This window comes from Perissodus microlepis, chromosome 15 (assembly GCF_051167445.1).
Source record: "Perissodus microlepis isolate ML-2025 ecotype Zambia chromosome 15, ASM5116744v1, whole genome shotgun sequence".
Taxonomy (NCBI): Eukaryota; Metazoa; Chordata; class Actinopteri; order Cichliformes; family Cichlidae; genus Perissodus; species Perissodus microlepis.
Genome location: NC_140475.1, coordinates 30530902 through 30557396, shown reverse-complemented (window position 1 = coordinate 30557396; position 26495 = coordinate 30530902). Strand labels below are relative to the sequence as shown.

General features: G+C 40.6%; 2 protein-coding genes across 2 annotated transcripts; both read right to left on the bottom strand.

The window, feature by feature from the left end:
* Positions 1-1526: 1526 nt before the first annotated feature.
* On the bottom strand, positions 1527-8422 carry pcare2 (photoreceptor cilium actin regulator 2). The gene is given in 3 exon segments (XM_084954310.1): positions 1527-1924; positions 5382-5403; positions 5406-8422. Coding segments are annotated over 3 exon segments (2781 nt in total). The 5' UTR covers positions 8089-8422; the 3' UTR covers positions 1527-1848.
* Positions 8423-15304: 6882 nt separating this feature from the next.
* LOC146372392 (ankyrin repeat domain-containing protein 9) lies at positions 15305-16822 on the bottom strand. Its single transcript, XM_084953923.1, has one exon. The coding sequence runs from the start codon at positions 16688-16690 to the stop codon at positions 15761-15763; it is 930 nt and encodes a 309-aa protein (XP_084810049.1). The 5' UTR covers positions 16691-16822; the 3' UTR covers positions 15305-15760.
* Between the last annotated feature and the right edge of the window lie 9673 nt (positions 16823-26495).

Here is a 26495-nt window from a genome sequence, read left to right as displayed (position 1 = left end):
GCATTAAATCCATGAATCTTCTCGGAAGTTCCTCGTTTCTTCCTTCCATCTTCAACATCCTTTGTCCAATACTTATACACTATGAGTTGGCTGCAGTTCAGGAAGTAGAGCAGGTCAGCTACTAATCAAATGGTCAGTGGTTCAATTCCTGGCTGCTCCAGTCTGCATATCCTTGGGCATGATACCTAACCACAGGTTGCTCTCCAAACACTTGTGTAGAAAAAGCATTAAAAACGTGCTTAGGTAGAGTAGATGAACCAGTTCATTTACCATATCCCTCCTCTGTGTAGAAGATTTCAAATGGAAGACTGCATTGTGGTGACGGACAGACTGGTTGGAAAACTGGATTTATTTTCTAAAAGACAAAATGCAGCAGAAAAATCAGTGACACACAGCAACAACAGGCCTCTCCTCATCCCAGTGTGGAGTCCATGCAGCTCTGGCTGAGAACCCCCACACATGCAAAAGGTTTACTAGCGGTGTCTCACTGATCAGTGCCCCACTACAACAGTGACATGTTGGGAAAACTAATTTCAGCAACCAACTTGCTGTGGACAGTAGTGCTGAGGTTCCTGCAGTTTTCAGTTCATAGCAGACTTGAGCCTTGGAGGTTTCTGCCTTATTCCTGAACATCCTAATTAATTTCCTCTCATCTAACAGTTGGGGTATTCTTCCATACCTTGTCAACACGGTAACACATCAGAATAACTTGTACTTATGTGCAGTTGTTTGAACAGAAGATCTTGGAATCTTCAGTTGTTTCGGAATGGCTCCAGCAACCAAGCTTCCAAACTTGTGCCAATCTACTCTTCACATTGTTGAGAGGGATTTTTGCAATAGAGTGGGCAAGAAAGCAGGGGCAAAGAGTAATGTAATACACAAGGCAAAGGGCCTCAGGTCAGACCCAAACCCAGGCTGCTGGGTCACTTGGTCAGCCCATGAGCCAAATTAGCAACTGACAAATCAAATTCCTAGATCTTCGTTGAGTTCCTTGGACTTTGCTGTTAATCTGAGTATTGGTTAGTCCAACTAATGTGGTCAGTTAAATCCTTTTAATGCTAACAATAGCATCAGCTAATTTTAGACAATCAAGATCACTAACTAGAAGTTATTAGGTGTTGAGCTTGTCATGTATGTATACATATATTTATGTATGTATCCATGCAATATGTATGGTTTCGACCCTGTGTGGATTACAGAAGATCCAAAATAATACCATTCATTCCAACCTGAAAAAAGAACAGTTTAAAGATATAATTAAAAGTCCCAAATTTCCATGACATTTATGCCCGTCATGGGTGAATGTAAACATCTGCCCACAACTGTATGTGTAGCTTGGTGTACACAGGCAAGTCATCTTGACATATTGCTCTTTATTTGCAAAACAGGATATCAGTCCTTTTCGACTTTCCCTTAAGATTTCTTTTTGAAAGCTGAATTTGGTTTTGATTCTCCTATTTTATTTAGATATAGAAAACATCGTTAAATCACACAAACACAACATTGAATCCATTTATTTAAAAAAACAACAACAAATGAGTACATTTAATGATCATGTAAATTACATTTGTCTTTTACTTTTGATATTGAACCCCAAAACAACTCCCTGATTGTGAGGGATTTAAAAGTATAGTTGTTTTAACAAAACATATATAATACATGTATCTTTAAAACTACTTGAGGTTTATCACTCAGGGTTCAGTATAGAGTAGAAAAATGCTTTAATCCTTAATTACATGTATTACTGCAGAGTCTTTTAAAAAAAAAAGTCTAACTGGAAAAGAGGAAAAAAAACCCAGTCCCTGCTAATATACAACTTCTTTCATTATTCTCTTCCCAACTCATATTTTACTTTAGAAACCCTGGCCATTCACAGCTGGACTTTAGGGTGTCATCATCTCCTGTCATCGGAAGGCTTCCTAGCCTGCAAGAGAACAAGAAATAATGGGGGGAAAATTTAGTGCATGAGTAGATCATGTTGGGTTTGCTTGCTGGGGAGTTTACATAACTGGAGTAGGGCAGGAGGGTTAATCCAATGTGGATTAAGCTAGGTGTCTTTCCTAGAGGCAGGTTGGTACCATATATCTGAGCACAGGAGCTGTAGGTATGAATTAGACTTAAACTGTTTGAAAAAGATTATACTGCATGTGTCCAGAGTGACTAAATCCTCCATGTTAATCTATTCAGAAGTAAAACTCTACAAGCACAGTTCTGGATAAAGAAGGCTAAGCAAAGCAAATGTTGTAATGTATTTAAGTACATTTACTCAGTTTACGTTATCAAAAATTACAATTTAAATGAAGTTGTTTGATGTAATCCCTTTTTCTAGTTCTCAACTACATTTTGGGGTAGTACTCCCCAACTAAAGCTTAAAAGCTTTAGTTGCTAGTTGCTAGTTAGTTGCATGTGTGAATTATTTCTATGGAAATCACTTGTTAACCAATAAATGATATATTCTTGATATATTCTGTTGTATTCTTATAGATTAATTGCCTGTACATTTTCCCTGAATTTTTCTGCTGCAATGAGCTGACCCAGTCATGTCATATTGTGACATGAAACAATGGTTTCTGGTATAAAAAAAATGCTTAATGAGCACTACAGGAATGCTAAAAGTTAGATTATGTGCACGGTGACAATATTTTAAATATCATTTGGCTGGTGCTCCTTAACAAAACTAGTATCTTGTCAGATATCAAATTCTGATGATTTTTCAAAGATGAATCAGTCATTTTCCCTGAAATTTATTAGACTAGTGGGGCATTAATTAGACTGTATCAGGATAAAAATTTAACTTTTCAGTTCCTTGAAGTTGTATTAATTTAGGGGGGGTTCATAGACTTAGAAGACTTGATTCTTTTTGATATATCCTGCAGTTAATTTGTCATGCGAGGGGGACTACAAAATGGGGACTAAAACTATTGTTCCAGCTTTTAAGTGATAATACACTCCACATCTCTCATAAACAATAAAAAATTTGTTAAGCCCTCAGTCACATGGGCCTAGAGACTGGTTGGAGATGCCCTAGCATCCACTGGTTGTGAGGGCGAAAAAGTTTCTTCCCCTACTGGTTGGCAAGTGGTTGCTGGCTGTTGCTGGTGAGATAGCTTACAAAATTGCTAGCAGATTTTGGCAATTCCCAACTGTTTATATTGAAGATAAAATTTGTCTGCAAACACTCACCGTTTACTCTTGAAATGAAGGACTTTGTTTCTTTACGACTGCAACCAACACCTCTCTGCTCTTGCTTTTGACGAACTTTGACGCACTTTTCTCATCCCTTCCTCTCCCTTAGCTTCCCTGCTTAGCCTCCTATGTCCTTGTCTAGTCTCGTGTTTTTTGTATTACTTTTCCCTGGAACATTCTCTCACAGTCTGTTCTCTAAAACCTAAAAGAGGAATTATGGATTGGATCAACTGGTCCCTAAATGCAATTGACACCCCTTTCTCAACGAGAAGTTTAGGCTTGGGTGAGCCTGAGTGCTGAAGATATCTACCTATTCGGAACCATGGTAACAGGGTTCTTCCTGATCGGAGCTGGCTTGGCCCTGACTTATCGAAGAATTAAGGAAGCCGAACCGGCTGTTCAAACCCCCACAAGGCTGCCCGCTGGGATTGAAACGATGGGAAGAGGCGTGAGTTTCTCAAAATGGGCTCATTGAGCGCAGCACGGACAAGATCTTGGAAAGGCTTACGGCTGCCGTGAATACTCAGAATAAGATCTCTGAGTGCAAACTGGATTACATCTTGGAAGGGCTCGCTCAGAATAACATCTCTGAGCGCAAATTGGATTACATCTTGGGGAGGCTCACTGTGGTCATGAGTTCTCAGAATCGGCTCTTTGAGCACAAGAATGACAACATCACAGAGCGCAAGTTTGATAACATCATGGAGAAGCTCACGGCTCTCCAACGGGAGATTGAGAGACCAGTGTTGGACTGTTAGAACAGCTTTGAAATTCATCTGAGCTGTTTGCACTAAAGTAAAAAGTTAAAAGCACCATCACTTCATGCGGATACCCTTTCGGCGCCAGCTGCGGTCGCAAGGCTGGAGCCGAACAAAAACACCCTGATAACGACTGTGTTTAGTCTGTTCCAATGTCTCAGCTGAACTCTGGACATGCACGCACACACATACATATACACTGATATGCACACACTCATCCCCCCTCCCTTTCCAAACGCCTTCGATGCTTGTTCCCTCCTGGGAATTCACTGCAGGGCAACCTGCACGTGGCGAATAAAGCCTTGATTGATTGATTGATTGATTGAAAAGGCGTAATTTTTACTTTGATGGTTCTCCGCTTCTGCTTTGTGTAGCACTTTTCAAAGTTTTATTACGTCTTTGCAAGTAGTTTGTGTGTTTGCAGACAAGTTTATGTCTTCCATGCAAACTATAGGCAACCCCAGCAACCTGCTAGAAATCAAAACACTCACATGTAGGTTTTCAGTGCAGTACTGCATACCTCTTTGCAACCAGTTTTAATTGCCAGTGACTGCCAGTAACCTGGCAGCAACCATTCACCAACCAGCTGTGGAATATACACTTTTCCTTAGTGGCCACATGGTTGCTCACTATTCTCTAGGCAAATGTGTGACTGGTGCCTAAATAAGAGTGCATAGCAAAGTGTTCGTAGCAGTATTATTTTCAACTAAGAAACTCATAGAGTAACCAGTTGCACCACCAACTGTGTAGACAATTGGTGCATAATTGCTAAGAATATGGGGAATTTGCCTGCTTTCACTATTGCTTCTCTTTCAACATGCAGTGGCTTTGCAGTTCCCCTTTCATGGCAACCGAGTATGGTACTGCTGGAGTATGCTGGTTTCCAGAAATTGTGAGACATCAAGACTCAAGAGTATGACACAAAGACAGAAAAATCAGTTGCATATCAGATCTGGAAATTCAGATTGCCAGATATGCTGATATCATTCAGAGAAAAGTAAGACAGCTGTTTGAGTCAAAAACCATCTGGGTAGATTCAAAGCAAACAGTCACCAAATGTCAAACTAATCTGTTTGTTTTCAATATATGCTATTAAAAAAGTCAAGGGAAGACTTTTAACAACAAATGTTAACTTTATTTTTGATTTGATTTTGAACCCAGGTCTCAAAGGGGTGATGATTTTGGTTTCAATTAACCGCTGTAACATTATTTTGTTCTCAGCAAATTACAGTGTATGCCAGTCAAGATTTTCAGTTTGAATGTTTCATCCATTAGGCTATGATGTGTAATTTAAGTGTTGAGTAGTTTACATTTTTTAATACGATCACAAAATTGACTCAGAAGTGACATAAAGATTTGGTGAGCTACTTTTAAAGAATTTGAAATGCACATTTTTTAAAATATGTAATCACATATTTCATCTTTTGTAATATTTACCTGTATTTTGTGGCAATAGGTTACTCCCTTTCTCCTGCATAGAGGCCAAACTGGCATCCTTTAGAAACTCTGAATGAAAAGTCCCACTAGGCCTATGGTCTGATTGGGTGCGACGAGTAGAGGTGTCTGTTGCTCTGGTAAGTAGTCTTCCTCGGGAGACCTCTCCCCCTTGTCTGGGAAGCGCAGACCTTTCAGGGGGTAAACAGGTCTTCAAGTTTTGAAACTCATTTTGACAGAAAACAGAGCGTGCGTCGCGAAAGGATACAGATGGAATGATTTCTTCTGTCTTGTTATCTATACAGCGTGTCACTGTTCTGGGAGAACTAGGACGAGATGAGTGCCTAGATGTAGACTGAGGTCTAATTACAGGGGGACTTGGAAATCTTTTGCATGTACTAGGATAAGATGGTGGAAGGCGGACTCTAGATACAGGTGGTGCTATCACAGTCAGACTGCAAGAGGATAATTCACCCTCATAAAATTCATTGCTGTTATATTTCTGATCTATTGTGAGTTGAAGAGGAGAAGTTGCTCTGATGCCTGGTTCAACAAGATTTCTCTTATCAGAAGATTCTGCTGCATCACGCAGGTGAATAATCTTACATGCCTTTTGGTAGAGATTATTAGCCTTCTTAATTTCCAGGTTCAGATCTGTTTCTGATTGCAGCTGATCTGCATCCTGAGTGCCCGTAACACCATCCTGTGTAACAGGATGGGCAGGAGAGATAGCAATCGACCTTGGCCTCATACATGCTCGGTTTGGTAACACTTCTACATTGTGGATAGATGCCTTCAGGCGATGGAAGATTCCAATCTTGGGGTTTATCACTTGAGAACTAAAAGGTTTCTGCAAACCCACTTCAGTTCCTGCTAGGACCTGAGTACTCTGAAAGGAATTGTCCATCAGAACTTCTGGGGGGGGCGGTGGTAGGTTGTCCATATCCAGCTCGTCCTTGCTATCAGGCCAGCTGTTGTTGTTGTTACCACTGTTGACTGAACTTTCCTTGTCATTTACTGTGTCAGATAACTGAAGTAAGCCACTTTTCCTGGGCATCCTGTTATGAGGTGGAATATTAGTGAGACTCTGCTCAGGTCTCCCATCAGCTACTTTGCTAAAGGTATGAATTAACCTTCTGACAGAGTGGCGTTTTGGTGGTTGGTTTGCTAAGATTGTTACAGAACAATTTGTCTTATTTGGTCTCACAACGCCTTTGTGTGAACCTGACAATCCATTTAATGAATGCCGTCTTACTTCAGCTCTATCCAGCTTGCAATGAGGTCTTGGTAATTCCTTGTTTCCTTGTATTTCAGCCATCATTTTTATTCTATCATCCAAGACCCACTGGCTGTTTTGTAATTCTGTCATTCCACACGTAGTTAATGAAAGGTGTTCAGGCTTTGCAATAACAGGATCAATCAGCGGTTGTTTGACTGTTGCCTGCTGATCTCGATTGTAATTTGTGAACATATAATGAATGGCCTGACTGGGATCAGGTGGGGAAGAGTTTGACCTCTTCCTTCCTCGTGTATCACTTTCCTCCTCTTCATTCTCTTTATCATCGTCATCATAATCATCCTCATCCTCATCCTCATCCTCATCTTCATTATGGTCTCCAAGGTTGGTTGAATTACTGGGGAGACTATCAAATGCACTCCGAATGTTGACTCCAGACCCCCAACTTTCAGATCCAGCACTCCCACGATGCCGGCGATGCCTTTCAGAACCCGTCAGACTCTCATTTTCTCCTCCGATACCACTATCCTCACTATGCAGTGTTGAATCTTCTGAGTTGAACTTCCTCATGGCTGCCCTTTCTACTTGTGCGATCACTTGAAAAAGCCTCTTCTCTGCCGTCTGCTTCATCTGCAGCTTCTTATTTAGCAGTTTATAGAGAGAAGAAAAATATTCCACTGCCTCCTCAAGTGTAGTGTCACCTAGTGCCTGGACTGATCCTCCCACTAACTTCATCTTTTCAGTTGACTGTTGGAGTAGTTGCTGTAAAAGATCTGGAGGTGGATCGGTTTGACATGTTGTATTCATTCTAGGGTTAGCTGAGCAAATCATCCCAGAAGGTAAGGTCATGTATTCACCATGCTCCTTCAACATCAGCTCCCCCTCATCAGCCATATCCTCTAGTGCTTGGTTGATCTCCTCAAAGCGCAATACTAAAGCAGACATCATGGGCTGGAGGGACAGCTGTGTCTGGGCAGCCTGATCTAGTAGACCCAAAAGAGTTTCATATTTGGAAATGTTTGGGTTCAGAAAGTTATAGGCTGCCTGGTGAGCTCTCAGCATGTGAGGTGGGAAGTCCACCTTTGTCTGTACATGACAGAACTTCCTGTGATTCTCAAAAGACCTTTTCTTGCCTTTACTTCTTTTTTGCTTTGCTGTCTTTTTAATTCCTTTGGTTTGTTCCACATCGGTGATTATTTCTTGGGGCATCGTGTTTACTTCTGTTTCATCAGTGTCCTGCAGATTTGGTACAGTCTTTGCATCAGAGACCAATGGAAATAATTCAGTCTCTTTGCTATGAAATCCTTCATCCGGAAGTGGAAGTTCATTTTCGGTCACTTCGGTTTTCAAACATGTATTCTCAACTTCTACAGGTCTACAATTATTAGTATCCTGTGGTACTTCACCCAGAGAAGCTTTTGGAGATCCTTCTGGCTTTGAAAATAACTTTCCTTTAGATGGAGAACAGCCCATTGTTGCATTCAAAGTGATTTAAGGATTCAAGGAAAAACGAGTCAGGCCAGGAAATAAAATTGTAAATCCAGGAGTCTGGCGGTCTTGAAGGCAAAGTTATCTGGAGTCCTTCAGCTTCGACTTTTGTTGTCTGTCCAGTATGTGGTAGATAACTTCTATTTCCTCAGTCATTTCAGGCATTCTCTCCAAATTTATGCTCAAACAGTGCAGCAAAGATACCTATAACCTGTTGATGAGGTGGCTACTAAGGCTAACGTGGTATGCATAAGACCGTTTGGGAATGCGGATTGGTTCTGCCCTCTCTCTCCCTTAGCCAGCTTGCACAGATGGCTGTGTTAAGTGCATCAATAAAAACACACAGGCCTGTTCACATGTACACACTCAGGCATTTCCATTTAAGACTTTAAGCTCATCAGATTAACCAGAGACAAACTTGTCAGGTGGTGTTTTTAGCCGCACCCACTGGCAAGGTTTACATGCAAAAGCTCTGTTTACCTGAGACCTTCAATGTCAGGTCACAGGACATTTTAGCAATAGTTGTAGGAAAAAATTTGATTTAAATAGTTTGCAATACAATGACTTACAAAAATCTATGAAACCATATTCTCTGATTTCATCGTATCTTGAAAAGGTTATATTTATGTATCTGCAAGTATCCTTGTATAGGTTTTTAGGTTGTTTACTGATATTTTGCAGTGTAAGTTCACTTAATACTCAAATGTTTGGTACACAAAAAAGTTTAGCTTTACCCTTCTAAAGCAATGACAATGAATATATAGCAACAGTCAAACTGTTCATTTTTTTTAATTATTCCAAGCTGGCAACACATGTGCCAAGTGTAAATACATTTAGGACATAAAGAACATGTCAATCCCTTTGTGAAACAACTCTGTGGGACTACGACATTAAAAGACTAGGTTTTGGAAAGCATATTTAGAAGAGTGAGGAGTGGCATTATGTATATCTCCATGTAAACTATATCCTTGTCCCATCTTGAGTTGGATGGCAAGCTTTTTTGTATGAGGCTCAGGACCGTCATAGTACATTACAATCACCTATCTTCCCTTCTATTATAAGCATAAGGTGTGTGTTGTGCTAGCTAAGTAGACTAGGCTATTTGTAAGAGTTGGATTGCAAGTGTAATCTTCTTGCTCCCTCCATCTAGAAGCTTCAGGAGGTCACTAGTCCCATGTCGAACATCACCTGTACTTTCATTTTGGAACTATTTTTTAACAGGAGATTTTGATTGGATGTTTAAACAACCGTCTTTCAAAATCTTTGTGTTTTCTTTTAAAAGGTTTTCAGTCTCTGAGTAATGCTGCATAGAAAATAATAAAAAATATAAAAGGGGAAGGGGGCTATTCTTGTAGCTTCAAATCACAAATGAAAACCAAGTTAACAAAGCAAAGATTTCACAATGTATATTACTAGATCTGATTGAATTAGTTTGAATCTTTTTGGGGGTTTACAATCAATCAATTTATGACTTTTATGTAATGTGTGGGCCTTTTTTGCATAGTTGGTTGATATTCTTTCTCTATTAAATGAAATTATGATAAATATTAAGAAATTGTTCATTTTTTTGTATGTGAGCAAATTTATAAATTCATCAGGGGACCAAAGAATTATTTCTCCCACTGAATATATTGTATGTAAACTTTATAACTAAAGCAAAACCATTACAGTAGTGACAGCAGACAATAGTTGCCTCTTGATCAAGCATCAAGGATCATTATTATTGTGATTATTATTCCTCTCTAATCTCTCATGCATACTTTTTAAATATATAGTTCATTAAGAACTGGATTCCCAGACAGGGGTAAGACCAGAAGCACAGAATATCATAAAACCTGAGCCCAGCTCTAATCCCTGACTCACATCCAGGTGTACCACACTAACACGAACCAGGCAAGCTGCTGGTCATTAGAGCAGATGGAGCTTAAGCCGTTGGAGGTAAGTTGTTTGCCATCTCTTTCTTTGGTTTATTAAAGACGTCACAGCCAGTACATAAAACTCCATCTCAATTCAGTCCATTTAAGCTCAGGTCCTCTACCACGGACAGCAAAACACCAAACCAGCTTGTCAGGAGTGCTCGCTCTGTGGTGGACTTTTTCTTGGAATCCACTCACATGGGTGAGAGGAGGATGTTGGCCAAATACACATCCGTCTTAGGGAATCCCTCTCACACTCTGCATGACACATTAATATGGGCTCAAAATGTGGTCATAAATATCTTGTACTTGTAAAAAAGATTTGTATGTGTAAAAAGAATTTGTGTGTGCGTAAAAAAGATTTGTATGTGTAAAAAAGATTTGTGTGTGCGTAAAAAAGATTTGTATGTGTAAAAAAGATTTGTGTGTGTGTAAAAAAGATTTGTGTGTGCGTAAAAAAGATTTGTGTGTGCGTAAAAAAGATTTGTATGTGTAAAAAAGATTTGTATGTGTAAAAAAAGATTTGTGTGTGCGTAAAAAAGATTTGTGTGTGCGTAAAAAAGATTTGTATGTGTGTAAAAAAAGATTTGTATGTGTAAAAAAGATTTGTGTGTGGACTTAGCCCAAAAAACCCCTGCAAGTTACGTTTTCCTTCATCACCACGAAGGAAAACAGTCTGTGGTCGTCCGAGTTTGGTGATTTTTATGTCACAGGTCTACGTGTTTAATATAGGGACTTCCACAGCCTTTTCAACAGCGCTGCGGACCGCGGGGTGGGGGCGGGCAGTGTTTTGGAAATGACAGTCTTCATTACAAAGCTTTCTTCGTTATGAATTAGCATACATGTTTTTATTGAACATTTGAAGAACCAGCAAAAAAAACAGAAACTCTTGTAGAGGACATAAAGTCAGAGACAGAAAAGACAAGGAGCAGGTGCATCTAGTACAGGTAGAGCTGCTGCAAAAACCCACAGAGCCCAGCAGCCAGCGTAACAAATTCTGGATCCTTTGCTTTTAGTTAGCAGTTAGCATTAGCAGCACATCCTGCGTCCGATGTGAAAGGACTTTTATGCTGCGCACTGTGACTCACAGCAATGGTCCCGGGTCAGCCCTGACTTTGTGTTAAACTAATCCTAAAGTAATAATGGTATTTCTAACCACTGATATAGCACAACTTTATCCTTTCAACAGCTGCTGAAAGTTAGGGGACCTAGCTGCTATCGGATATTTATATAGAGATCCTCCAGCTTCAAACTGTATTACCCTTCAAGGACCTGCAGTTCAAAAAAGCGCCCCTCCGACAGCCAAACCCATCTGTTCTCTGATTGGATTGTTACCTTTGTGATTGACATGACATTGACCAATCAGATGAAAGGAAGAAAAATAGGGTCAAAATTCGTACTTGTAACTTGCAGGGGTTTTTTTGGGCTAAGTCCACACACAAATCTTTTTTACGCACACACAAATCTTTTTTACACATACAAATCTTTTTTACACACACACAAATTCTTTTTACACATACAAATCTTTTTTACGCACACACAAATCTTTTTTACACATACAAATCTTTTTTACGCACACACAAATCTTTTTTACACACACACAAATTCTTTTTACACATACAAATCTTTTTTACGCACACACAAATCTTTTTTACACATACAAATCTTTTTTACGCACACACAAATTCTTTTTACACATACAAATCTTTTTTACAAGTACAAAATATTTATGACCACATTTTGAGCCCATATGTGAAAGGCTGCATGAGGCTTGCAGTCAAAGTTGCTTGGCTAGAATAGACTTCTTCGTCTGACTGCATGTGGTGTCCATGCACCTTACTATTTATCTGGTTTCACACATAATATTTAAACAAATTCCTAAAAAAATAGCAATTTGATAAATTTAAGTAATTAATTATTGATGTTTATGAGTTAAAGTGACAGACTAGTGACCTGTTGCAGGTCTGCCCTGCTACTTGTCACAGATCAACTAGACCTCAAATTGGGTCTTTCTCCACAGCCAATTAGCACCAGTCCCACACAGTGTCTTACTGTGATTTCACCAGTACTGCCAGCTAACCCGTCTATCCTGTACAAAACTACAGAGCATTTTCATGCAACATTTCAATAACACAAAATTAGTATACTTAGTTTGTTTCGCAGGAAACTTCACAATATGAAAATATATAATTCATTTAAAGACTGTTTACAGATGTAATTCAAAATGGTAAATAGACTTCTTCAGCACCTGAGCACTCAGAGTGCTTGATACAAATTACCTTGTTCACCCATTGATGCAAGCACTTTTTCTAAGCTTTCTATCTTGAGTAGTATCTTGCCCAAGGATATTTGGCATGCACATGAGTAGATAACCAGATGACCTGCTCTACCTCCTGAGTTACAGCCACCCCTTAATAATGACTTTACATGTAATCTTTAAATCTACAGTTTATCAAGTGTCACTGAGCAGTCCTTACTTTTAAATATATCTTTTAAATATATCTCTTTTTCCTCTCCTGTCTCGCTTACGTCTTTGTGGATCTCCCTGGGAAATACAGCAGGTGAATCTTTAGCTAGCAACACACAGTGCAACAGACTGCACACAAACAGTTTGTATGTTCCCTGATATTTACTGAGTTATTAAACCTAAAGTAACAGGTCTGTTTCGAAAATGTATGAAATAGAAAGTATAGATTTGCGTTAAAATGTGGAGAGTAAAACTAAAAAGTTTTCAGAAAAGTTGAATACCTGAAGATCTACTGTAATCTACAGTAACCTCTTATACATCATAGGTCTCACTATCATCTTGTAAACCACCCCCCTTGAGTCAGTTGGCTTTTCACCAGCTCAACTGCTGAATGGTAGGAGACCAAGAAACAAGCTGCCTGCAGGTAAAAAGCTTTGTCCCAAAAGCACACAAAACTGTCAGGGTCAACGAGCTGCTGGATAAGTCTAAAGTCTAGCAAAGGTCCTACGACAAGAAGAGAGCAACAACAGACTGTCTTCCTCTAGCACCAGAAAATGAAGTCAGGATGCAACCTCATCTGGGCAATGCCAAATTGGCTCCGGCAGTTGTTGTTCGCGAATGTGCCGCACCCAGGTCCTACACTGTGGACTGAGGTGGGAAGGAGTTTTGTTGCAACAGCCAGCATCTTTGCAGGAGTACAGCAGTTCCAAAACAGTCCTGCCATTTTATAAGTGATGAGAATTGGACAGTCAACTGATATTTCAACAGAACAGGAGATGCCTTTACAGGTGTCCACTGAACAGTCAGCTGTGTCAGAAAAACAACTTTAGGACACTGGTCAAGTTCAGGTTTCAGTGCCATACACCACCAAGTAAGGCAGAACGTTGAAGCCACCTGAAAGACTTGCTGTGTTGCTTGTGGCTGTCAGGGCTCTGGTCTGTGTTTCTTTTGAAGAAGAGAGGGTGTAATATATTGCTGGGAGTGCTAATTTCCAGCTTGCTGTGACTGCTCCTTGGCCAGCAGACGGCAGGCGAGCGCTGCAGTTGAGTAGTGACTAAAATGGCAATAATCGATTAAAAAGAATAACCATCACCTCTCGACCCCCTGGCTGTTTTTGGCAGCAGTTATAGTAAAATACACCTTTCAGTTTGCTGCTGCTATCAATCTGATCACTATGCCTGCACTCCTTTGGTTTCTATCATTTGCTTTGAATTGGATAAGCATTAATCTTATTTATAATGGATAGATCCAAAGTTAAAGCTGGAAATGATGCATTATGCAAATTGCTTTTTTTGCATTATATGGTCATCTTCAAATTTTCTGAGGCTTTAAACAAGATTACGAAAACAACTGTACAACGCTGCTCTGATTACAGCAAACAGAGCTGCACAAAGTAGCAGCCTTTGTTTCTACCTGTTCATGCTCTGCAGTAGACTTGCAGCAACAAGCTTATGTACAGTGGCATGCAAAAGTTTTCGGCCGTCTTGAACTTTTCCACATTTTGTCACATTACAGCCACAAACATGAGTCAATTTTATTGGAATTCCACGTGATAGACCAATACAAAGTGGTGTAAACGTGAGAAGTGGAACGAAAATCATACGATTCCAAACATTTTTTTTACAAAAAATAACTGAAAAGTGGGGTGTGCATAATTATTAAGCCCCCTGAGTCAATACTTTGTAGAACCACCTTTTGCTGCAATTACAGCTGCCAGTCTTTTAGGGTATGTTTCTACCAGCTTTGCATATCTAGAGACTGAAATCCTTTCCCATTCTTCTTTGCAAAACAACTCCAGCTCAGTCAGACAAAATGTGGAAAGGTTCAAGGGGGCAGAATCCTTTTGCAAGCCACTGTATCTCACTGCCCAAGGACCTTGTGTTTCCCGTGATAATAATTGAAGGGTGCTTTTCCATTTTGGCTCAAATAAGTCAGATGTTTGAAGGCATGCAGAGATGGAAAAAAACAAAACAAAAGCAAAACCCTCAAATGTGTTAAACCCAACGAACAAGCCTATTCTGAAAATGTAATGACCAGAAAGGAGGTGTTTATATTCAGCTGTTGGGGCAAAAGTCAAAAGTTATTCAAAAGCTAATAAAGTATTTCTACTTTGTTGCTTCCCACCACCTGCTTGCACACTGTGGTCCACTAGTGAACTATTGTAATTCGTCACTATCAGGTAAAACCTCCTGAAAAGCCTTCAGCAGGTTCAAAACCAAGGTTATCATAAATATGAAATAGAAATATTAAATGAAAACCAGACCAAGAAAAACCCAAAACAAAACAAACTTAATTGGAAACAATTTTGTGAGCTTGGATCACTAAGCTAAAATACAATACAAATAGAGGAAATATCTTCAGTTTTAGTATTGGTTAGTCTATACACACAAACTCTTGTGTACACTGTATATACAAATGTTTTCTGGGCTGAATTTGTTCCTTATCTACAAACTGCATCAGACCTTCTGTGTACCAACAAATAAGTGAAGTTTCAGAAAACCTTTTCAAACCGAATACTACTAAATATTAAAATCTTTAATTTTAATAATCATTGTTATGTTAATAATTATATTTAACTTACTGTCTGTGTAGGTTCTCAATCACCCAGGCTATAGTAAAACAAGGAGCTTGGAAAGAAAAGCAACTGGACTTCTTTAAGTTTCTTGACGATGTTTCACCTCTCGAGGCTTCTCCAGTTCAGTTTCTTCAGAACTGGAGAAGCTTCTTCCTTTCCAAGCTCCTTAGATTCCTTACAGTATGCACCCCCTTCTTCATTTCCATTAGCAACAAACATGTTCTGTCAATGAAGGCCCAGGAAGACAGTCACTTAAATTTTTATTTATTCAAAGACAGAGATCCAAAATGTTTTCAAGTCACCTGATCATTTTCTTATGACTACTTTATGTTGCTGATAAATACTATAATTTTAATAAATTAAATTCATCAGTAACACAGGTCAGTATTAGTGTCTGTCCATCCTTTTGATACAATACACTTGCAGTATCATTACTAGATACAACATTTCATAGACACATAAATGATTCATGGCACCTGAATCAATGTGAAACGCTACAGTATGGCTTTTTTATTCCTTCCCGTGGAATCAGCGTGGCTTATGTTGCATCATTAGATCACGTTAATTTAGTCTATTTGTTCCCTGACTGTTAGTGTTTTATCTGTTCAGGCCTATAATAGCCATACAGGATCTTCAAATGCTCACACACAGCATGCTAAAACAGCAGTATCCAAACAGGGCATGCATGTGTCACTGATGCTACACCACCCTCTGTCTGTCCCGCTGGCTCACAGGCAGTCCCGGTGGTTTGAGGGAGGAGGGAATGGGCAGCTCGAGTAGGCTGTCCGGAAAGCTGGCAGGGCTCAGCTGCTGCAGAACAGTCTGCATGGCGCTGAGAACCAACGGCGCCGGGCTCCTTCCCGACAGGTACAGGTAGGTCTCCTCGCCTAGCACCTTGCTCCAGCGCTCCGATTCTCCAACCAGAGCTTCCTTCATTTTGAAGCGAACTTTTGGCATAAACAGGAGCACGTTGTCCAGACACCGCCTTTTCTCCCCACTTCTGACCACCGTGGAGTCTCTGAGCTTTTCCAAAGTAATGTCCAGCGGGGTCAGGCCGTTGTGGTCTTGGGCGTACGGGGACGCCCCGCTCCCCAGGAGCAAGATGACCGCCTCGGGACGCAGAAGCTCGCAAGCCAGATGTAGCGGGGTTCTTCCGTCCTCGATGTGAAAACACCCTGCCCGGTCCGTGTAGGACGGGGTAATGGCTATACGGTGGGTTTCTTGTAAGATGAGGCCGAGAATGTAGCGTCTGTCGTAGCGAACAGCCATAGCGAGGTGAGGCGCGGAGGACGGACAGGGGCAGAAGCGCTCCCCGGGTTTTGCTAGCGCTTCGTCCGTGTATCGGCTGAGGAGGTACTGAGCGTAAGCCTGGTGGTCATGAACTATAGCGTACAGCAACGCCTCCGACGGGCTGTAAATCCTCTGGCCAGAGTCCTCGTCCAAGTAAAAAGTTTCCATCGTCCGCATGTCCTCCAACATCCAGACCGGCTTTAGGTCCCGCACGGCCCGGTAGAAGAGCAGCGAGAAGGACTTTCGATGCTTCTCGACGCTCCGAGCCTCCGAAGTGACGGTTAAAGAGGCCATGGCAACCCGAGTGATATAAATTCCCAGAACCTTACACGGTTTCATTCACAGAGCGCAGAAACTACCATTTTCCCAACAGAAGCTCGAGTCCAGGGACCTACTGAGTCAGTGTTTGAAATAACCGACATTCCTGTAGCTGCTCGAGCCCTCTGCAGTACTGTGCGAGGGCGCATGCGCACAACGTACAAACGTCAAAAGGTTTTACAAACTTTATTGACAGTTGAGCTGTGAGCTGATTATAAGGGCTGTGTCCAAACTCGGGGGCTGGGCTGCATCCTTGGAAGGATAAAGGATAGACAAGTTACTTTGACATCTATGTTCAAGTGCATTTTGGTGCTGATGCTACGTTTACTAATCTACAACTACTGCTACCGCAATTAAGAATGACCTGCGGTAGCGCTCCTTCCTGCATTGTGGGTGAAAAAGTCTCCTGCTGAACGAGCTGCTCAGTGCTCGTACAGTCTCATGCAGGGGGTGGGAGGTGTTGTTCATGATGGATATTAGCTTAGACAACATAATTTATACTGAATTCAGCACAATGCCACTCAACTACATACTTTATTAAGAAATCCAGAAATGCAGAAATGTTGGGCTTTGTGACAAAGGTGACAGGCTCAAGGTGTAATAGTAATTGAAAAAAATCAACACAGAAGCATGAGAAGGATTTCTCCATTTACTGTCTTATTCTGATTTTTGATCGTTTCTCTGGAGATGATCAGTTATCTGTTTGACAACTACTCAGTCTTTCAAGAATTTTGGAGATAAAAGGAAGGTTAGAGATTTGCCTGTTATTAGCTAAGACTGCTCGGTCTAGTAACAGTTTAAATACTGCCAGCTCGAAGGCCTGTCGTACACGGTTAATAGAGATAGGCTGTGGACAGCTACAGGTACCTTGGTGTTCATCTGAACAACAGACTGGACTGGACTCATAACTCAGACGCCCTCTACAGGAAAGGGCAGAGCAGGCTGTACCTGCTGCGGAGACTCAGGTCGTTTGGAGTGGAGAGCCCACTCCTGAAGACCTTCTATGACTCTGTGGTGGCTTCTGCTATCTTTTATGGTGTGGTCTGCTGGGGCGGCAGCATCTCTGCCGGGGACAGGAAGAGACTGAACAGGCTGATCCGAAGGGCCAGCTCTGTTCTAGGATGCCCTCTGGACCCAGTGGAGGTGGTGAGTGACAGGAGAATGGTGGCTAAGCTGTCATCCCTGTTGGACAACATCTCCCACCCCATGCAGCAGACTGTGACAGCACTGAGCAGCTCCTTCAGTGGGAGACTGCGGCACCCACGGTGTGGGACGGAGAGATTTCGCAGGTCTTTCCTCCCCACTGCTGTCAGACTCCACAATAAAGACTTTAACTGATCAAACACACACATCCACACATGTGCAATAACACTAATGTGCAATAATCTTTTCTGTCATCGTTGTATTTTTACTCAGTTGTATATAGCATTTGTATTTGTATTCTATTTTTATCTTATTGTATATTTATTTTATTTTATTCTACTGTATATAGTATTTTATTTTTATTCTATTCTGTACAGTTGTGTACTGTATTTATTCTTATTGTATCCTAATTTTTGCCTCATAACTTTTGCACTGTCCACTTCCTGCTGTGACAAAACAAATTTCCCACGTGTGGGACTAATAAAGGTTATCTTATCTTATCTTAATCATGTTTAAGATTGAAACATTAATTAAGTCTTAGGAATAGGGTCTAAAAGACACGTTGTTGATTTGGAGGAAGTCATTACTGAAGTTAACTCAGAAAGATCAATTGGAGAAAAAGACTCTAAATAGATATCAATGGTACTGAAAGTAGCTGTAGATAATGCCACATCTATGAGATGGTTGTAACTTTTTCCTCTAATGGTTAGCTTCATTTGGAAAAAAAATTATGAAGGCATTACTAATTAACATTAAAGGAATGGTTGGCTCAGCAGAGCTCTGACTTTTTGTTAACCTAGGGTTGTTCTTATTTTCTTTAATCAGTGCTGAATAATAAGATGTTCTAGCTTTATTGAGAGCTTTTTTATAAAGCAGCAAACTATTTTTCCAGGCTAAATGATGATGATGATGTTGCCATTTTCTTTCCAGCTTAAGAGTTATCTGCTTTAATCTGGATGTTAGAGAGTTAAAGCAGGTAGTCAAGTATTTTTGATTTGAGGCTCAGTTTTTCAGATGAGGCACAGTATCCAGAGTCCAGATAACATTTGACACAGGAATAGAATCTCATCCAGCTCTCTATAACCAATCACTCTCACAGGGAAAACGCCAGGGCTTTTGCACAGATGAAATGACAAGTTCGTAACCTTCAAGGTAACAGAGACACAGACTTGTAGATTGAAGATGGTTTCACTAATATTAGTTCGTACAGCGCTCAGGCAAAGAATAAAGGTTTGTTCCCAGCTTAAGTAGGAGCCAGCTGATCAGCAACTGACAAATAGGTGAGCTTGATTACTTTAGGTGTGCCCAGGAGGAGGGCAGAAATCCCAGAAGTTTCCCGTCCCTGCAGGCGTAAGGTGTAGTTAACAGATATGCACACAAATACACCACACTGAGACAGAGCGAGCAAGAGAAAGAAAAGTGGAGAGAGACAGAAAGAAATGGCAGAGGTGCATAGAAACGCCCCCGCATCCACACACTCCACAGTTATTGTACATTTCAAATTTCTCGTTTAGCACTAAATCACAACAGTTGCCACAAATATATATAATATATGCCAGTCCTTAATTATTAAGGATTGGCATAGGTCTCAAGCTCTTTGTCTTTGTAGCTCAAGAGCTCTTTTAATTCCTCTCCAGAAGTCTTTGGAACTGCAACTTGTGGTAAGAAAGAATTAAGATGATGTCAGGTGAGGTAAGAAAAGGCTTTTCCCTGGTTAGAGTTAGTTTTGTGAATGATGCAATGGTGCTTGCCATTATATTTGGGACAGGGCCACTAGAAGTTGTGGTGTAGTGCTTGATGGTTGAGAGCACGTCACCTCTGAACCCACAGTTATAGATAGCCGGTCCTATCTACTTATTACTCGGCCTGCTCTACATCCTTGACTTTCATTTTCTGCCCTGTTAACAAAATTACAAAAATAAGCGTTTATTATTATTTATACCTTTTGAATAAAAAAAGTACATGAAACATCATTTATGTAGGAGGGTTGCCAAACCAAGGACAGTGGATTTTAGAAAGTCCTGCTTTCTGAGACACCAACCGTCACTTTTAGAGAAACCAGCTCTCTTCCACACACATCTTTTATTTAAATTTGCGGACTTCTGCGTTCAGGACACTTTTGGGTGAAGTTTAGCAGATTTTCCAATGTGCAGATTCGGTAAAACAGGCTCTGCATACCTTGTTTTCTGCCGGTGATACCCTCCGTGTCCCTTCCGCTCAGCCAAGGTCCAAATCGAGATCAGCTACCAAGATCCGGGTCATGGCACCAAATTGTCAAGACAACGCCAGTCTCTCCGATCCTTTTGTCTTGGTAGACATCACGCAGAGATGTTTACAAGTTTCACACAATCCTTTTATTAATTTTGCCAAAACAGTGTCGGACTCTGTAGTTTTCTCTGGTCCCCTCCCCAATCTGACCAGGAGTGACATGTTTAGCCGCATGTTCTCCTTAAATTATTGGCTGTCTGAGTGGTGTCCAAAAAACAATGTGGGCTTTATAGATAATTGGGAAACTTTCTGGAGGAAACCTGCCTCTCTGCAGCTTCTCTCCTCCTGTTATCTCCCCAAACTCCCCTTAGAGACTGAGTCAGCTCAAAAAACAAACTAAAAACCAGCAAAAAATGACTTAAACATAAAAAAAAAACACAAAAAAGAACAATACAGTATCCACATCTGCACCAAAGAGTAAAACAGTGAAATGTTGCTTATTAAACATTAGGTCTCTCTCTTCCAAGTCTCTGTTAGTACATGACTTAACAATCGATCAACAAATCAATTTACTCTGCCTTACAGAAACCTGGTTAGAGCAGGATGATTATGTTAGTTTAAATGAATCAACACCCCCGAGTCATTCTAATTATCAGAAACCTTGAAGCACAGGCCGGTCTGTCTGATTTCCTGTTGTGGGTGATTTTAACATCCATGTAGATGCTAAAAATTACAGCCTCAACACAGCATGTAATCTGTTATTAGACTCAATTGGTTTCTCTCAAAATGTAAAAGAACCCACCCACCACTTTAATCACACTCTAGATCTTGTTTTAACATATGGCATAGAAACTGAACATTTAACAGTGTTTCCTGAAAACCCTCTCTTGTCTGATCATTTCCTGATTAATTTACAATAATTGATTACACAGCAGTGGGGAGTAGATTTCATCACAGTAGATGTCTGTCTGACAGTGCTGTAACTGAGTTTAAGAATGTAATCTACCCACTGTTATCATCTTCAATGCCCTGTACCAACACAGAGCAGAGCAGCTACCTGAATGCTACTCCAACAGAGGTCGATTATCTTGTTAATCATTTTGAAGCCAGATAACACACACCAATTAGTTAAACTGCAGGAATGTCTTAAAGACATAAAGACCTAGATGACCTCTATACTGCTTCTAAATTCAGATAAAACTGAGGTTATTGTTCTCGGCCCTGAAAATCTTAGAAATATGGTATCTAACCAGATTCTTACTCTGGATGGCATTACCTTGGCCTCCAATAACACTGTGAGGCACCTTGGAGTCATTTTTGACCAGGATATGTCCTTCAATGCACATATTAAACAAATATGTAGGACTGCTTTTTTTTCCATTTGCGCAACATCTCTAAAATTAGAAATATCCTGTCTCAGAGTAACGCTTAAAAACTAGTTCATGCATTTATTACTCCTAGCCTGGACTACTGTAATTTATTATTATCAGGATGTCCTAAAAACTCCATGAAAAGCCTTCAGTTTATCCAAAATGCTGCAGCAAGAGTACTGACAGGGACTAGAAAGAGAGAGCATATTTCTCCTGTATTGGCTTCCCTTCATTGGCTTCCTGTTAAATCCAGAATTAAATTCAAAATCCTGCTCCTCACATACAAGGTCATAAATAATCAGGCCCCATCTTATCTTAATGACCTTGTAGTATCATATCACCCTATTAGAGCACTTTGCTCTCGCACTGCAGGCCTTCTTGTTGTTCCTGGAGTATTTAAAAGTAGAACGGGAGGGAGAGCCTTCAGTTTTCAGGCCCCTCTTCTATAGCACCAAACTGAATCCAGACAGCCACTATCTCTACTTTTAAGATTAGGCTTCAAACTTTCCTTTTTGCTAAAGCATATAGTTAGGGCTGGACCAGGTGACCCTGAGTCCTCCCTCAGTTATGCTGCAATAGGTGTAGGCTGCTGGGGGATTCCCATGATGCATTGAGTGCTTCGTCTTCAGTCACTTTTCTCACTCACTATGTGTTAATAGACCTCTTTGCACTGAATCATACTTGTTATTAATCTCTGGCTCTCTTCCACAGCATGTCTTTTATCCTGTCTTCCATCTCTCACCCCAACCGGTCACAGCAGATGGCCGCTCCTCCCTGAGCCTGGTTCTGCCGGAGGTTTCTTCCTGTTAAAGGGAATTTTTCCTTCCCACTGTTGGCAAAGTGCTTGCTCATAGGGGGTCATATGATTGTTGGGTTTCTCTCTGTATGTATTATCTACCTTACAATATAAAGCACCTTGAGGTGACTGTTGTTGTGATTTGGCGCTATATAAATAAAATTGAATTGAATATTCTCAGCCTGGACAGATGATGAGGGACAGGAAATATGTTTGTCAATAGCTCAAATTATTTTCAGGTAAATTTTTTTCTCAATCAGTTTGGTGCAATTCTTACACATTTGTAACTATCACCACAGTTAATGAATCACAGTTGCGAGGTTGGAAATTGAGATATGCGTACCATGGCATAGATCTGGAAGAAACCTTTGGGGCAATATAGCATATGCTGGTGTGTGTGTGTGTGTGTTTGTCTGCCTGTGTTCTTCCTCTGTAATGTGAAGCACAGACCAGCTCAAGTTCCAATTTGACATGCCTTTAACGATGCTTTCATCTACTGGTGAAATTTCTGAACTACATCCTCAGTCACACAAACACAAGAGGCCAAAATTGTGGCTAATAATTTATCCATTTCTGAGCTTTCACTGTTAAAGGAGAATACCTTTTGACCATTGACACTTTCTTGTCATATTCTCAGCCTGCACAGATGATGAGGAGCAGAGAGACATATGTTTCTCAGTACTTCATAAGTTGTTTTCAGTTACAATTGTTTTCAATCAATTTGATGACAAAAAATAAGGAGAAAAGAATAAAATCAAATAAAAAGAGAAATGTTAAAAGCTATTGATTGTGAGTTATTGTTGTTTTGGCATTATTTGTCACACCCAGACTGTGGCTGTGGTGTGTGGGTGGCAAATTTTAATATTCACCACTATGTGAACTCTAGCAGTTAGCTATGTGACAAACATGCGGGATCTAGGGGTGCCTGCAGGCAAAATCAGTTGTAAGTCATTACATTACTCTTTAAACACAGTGAGTTTATTGAAACACAAAGAACTCCAACACAGCATGGCTGCAACCATGTTGCACGTTATCGGCTTATAGAAAATAGCCGAAACTGACAGGTGATGGCAGATGTGAGCCAGAGGAGGGTGCTGTTGTGCGGGCAGGGATCACACAAAGCCCATATACTGGATTGAGGTGAAAGGATTCTTAAATCATAATTATTGTGTAGTTAAGACCAACAGTGGTTTTCATGGTTTCCAGGGACCTGCTGGAGTTCGGGGTCCTGGAGGTCAGGAGGTGGGAGGCTGGTGGCTGGTTTTGAGCTTTAGAAGACTAAACATGGGAAATATAACAGAAACACAGGCCAGGCATGGGGAACGTAGGAAGACAGGAATAACAATATCAGAATGAAAACATAATCTAGGCAATGGTAATATCCAAACTGAAAACTCCAATAACATCAAACAGAAAATATCAAACCAGTAACAGGGTCCATAACAGAAAACGCTGGGTACAAAACCCAGGGTCATGACACAATGTGCATAGAAGAGCAAATTAATTTGTACATGTTTACGTTACTCTATGCTAACACTGAAATGTCAGATGAACATTAGTTGATTGCTTTGCAGTTATTTGGTCATCAATATACAAGGACAGTGACTACTGATTTTTTATCAGCTCAGAATAAAATCTGTAAAAGCTGTCACTCTATCTACATAATGCAGCTATTGTATTGTCAGTTTTCTTGTACTGCAAACATTTACTGTATGTCGCACAGTGATCAATAACCAATCATTTCTTGTGTTGATTGGAACACAATGTGTTGATTGGAAAAATGTCTGTCACAGCAGGATCTTGGAAATGGACTTTAGGACTCTAAAACGGAACTAAATGTATTTAGAGTGACATTTTAAAAGCAGCTACAGACAGTCTGATTGTAATCTGATTACATTTCATGTTGAAATGTGTTGAGATTCAATCTCATTAAAATTCTGTGAGATTGAGATTCAGTCATTGAATGATGTCAAACAACATTTTAAAGGTTCAAAGTCTGAATCTCAACAGATTTTCCACTGAAAATCACCAAAATCAGTCTCATTGGACTGACCCAGAACCGGATCTGCCTGAAGATATAGGCTCCATGAAGGATAAGCAAACTGTGTCTGAGTCTGCTTGCACTGCAGGATGGACCTAAAACAGATAAGGTTCATTGAGAGCGGATCAGTCCTGGATCCAGTTCAGCTCTGGTCATTTCACAGCTCACGCCATCTGGATCTATTTTGGATTCATTCATTCAAAACAGCTTTTGTTGTCCAAACACAATCAATTTTCCTTAGTTGAAATGTCTCATCCGTTCAAAACTATACTGAAATATTTAAAATCTATAAAGCTGAGGCATTTAAAGCTGAGACAGTGGCAACCACTTGGGGGTAGCAGGGAAGGGAATCTCCTACCTTTAATATCTACGACCCTTAGTGATCAAGGTCCCTATGAGACGCAGAAGAATCGCTCCCCTCCCCGCCTGTCCATGTTAAAAATGGCCTGTTGGGTGCGTGTGTTGGTGTACGTGAGTGAATGAGATAAGACGGTGCTGGATTTCTATACGGAGTCCAAGAACTAGTGAGTGTTAGGACGATCATCCAGGATGAAACAACAAATCCATGACTACATCAGGAAGATAGTGTTGTGATACTAGGGGGTAGAAAGAGATTAAAGTCCCCCTGTGGCAGCCTCATAACTAAGAGAGGTTCAAAGGTCTTAATATCCACCTTTATATCATTAAAAATGATCAGTGGTAAAACAGAGCTTTTTTCTATTTCCTAATAATAAAGCATGTTTATTTTTAATCAAAGCTCAATTAAAATGTAAGTCTGATCAATGTATAAATGAGAAATGTAGTTTGAGTAGTGAAAATGACTGTTCTAATGTCCGAGTTTTGTGGTAGTATGTTTGAGAGGGATTAGTGAGGGAGCTGGAGGAAATGCCAGGTAATAATTAGAATTAGGGAAACTGCTTACTGGTTAGATGGGAGACCAGGATCCGGAAGGAGGGGGGAAACCGTGCAAGTGTCCGACAGGGTAAGAGTGAGTCAATCCAGTTGACCTGTGTGATCCAGAGGTGAATGGCAGGGAGGAGGGCAGGCAGAGGGAGTTTGCGTGAGCGTTGTCAGAGGCGCTAGTCCGTAAGCTTTTTCGGGTGAGCGGAGAGAGGTATCCAGAACGGGAGAATCAACTGTAGGTGTGGTGGGTAATGGTCCTGGACAGAGGTAGCAAGAAACACAAAGAGACACAAGGTTATACAAAAGAGGATTTGTTAGATTTAAGTATGCAAGAGCCAAGTTACCACTATAGGGTAGCAGATGGTCTGGCAGAGATTGGAAGTCAACGCCAGTCTCAAGTACTGGACGGCTGATTGATGGCTTGCAGGTAACCACGGCAGGTGGGGAATGAGGATGAGCCAGGATGGACAGCTAGCAGAGGAGAAACCTCAGACACTCTCACAGACCATAGCAACATCTATCCTCTGCTTGTCCACCACTACTGTGTTTGGTTGGTTAGCCATCACCAGTTTGTCTGTCTGTATCTGGACTAGCTTGGTCATTCTCCACCACCCTAGGGGGCATCTCCCATTTTGACCCCAAGACTTCCAGGCAATACTCGGCACAGATGTTCCTGTATAGCATGCTGGCCTGGCTATAAATTGCTAATGTTACGCAGTCATATGCAAACTGTTAAAACAATGTGTGATCCACCTGCCACTGAGATACAAACTTCAGTACAAGTAAAGGAAACTAAGGTCAGAGTAATGAGTAACATCACAAAGGAACCGCCTCATATTACCAGTTTAAATTCAGTATCTATATAAATGAACAAATGTATATAATATGTAACATTTCTAAGTAATTTTAAGCTGAATTTAATGTCATTTCTGTTATGACACTGACCAACTGGGTGAGCCCCAGCCTACACTTGGGGAATTACTGTTGCAGTGAAATAAAAGGCTATAAGCAATGGCTATTTTGGAGTCTGTGGAACATCTCCCATGTTATTTACTTTCATCATGGTATCCTTTTTGCAGCCAAATCAAAAACCAGCTAAAATACAATATTTCCTTGTGGTTCTCCTCATGTTTTAAGCTTTTTCTATACCGCTGAGGGAAGGGTTGTTGATCAAAAGTATAGCTAGAATTAGATTTCAAAGAGGTTGATGTAACCCAGCCTCAGTGTTTCCCATGGCAAAACTCAACAGCAAAACCAGGAGGTTATGATGTAATGCAGACTCAAATTTCTGCATTACGAATTTGAGACATGAGAAGGGTAAATGTCATTGTACAGCCTTTGTTGAGAAGCATTCTTCCACATCAA

What these genes read in the sequence shown, in the direction of transcription:
- LOC146372392 (XM_084953923.1), bottom strand. Translation starts at nt 16,690, where the DNA reads ATGAAACCGTGTAAGGTTCTGGGAATTTATATCACTCGGGTTGCCATG.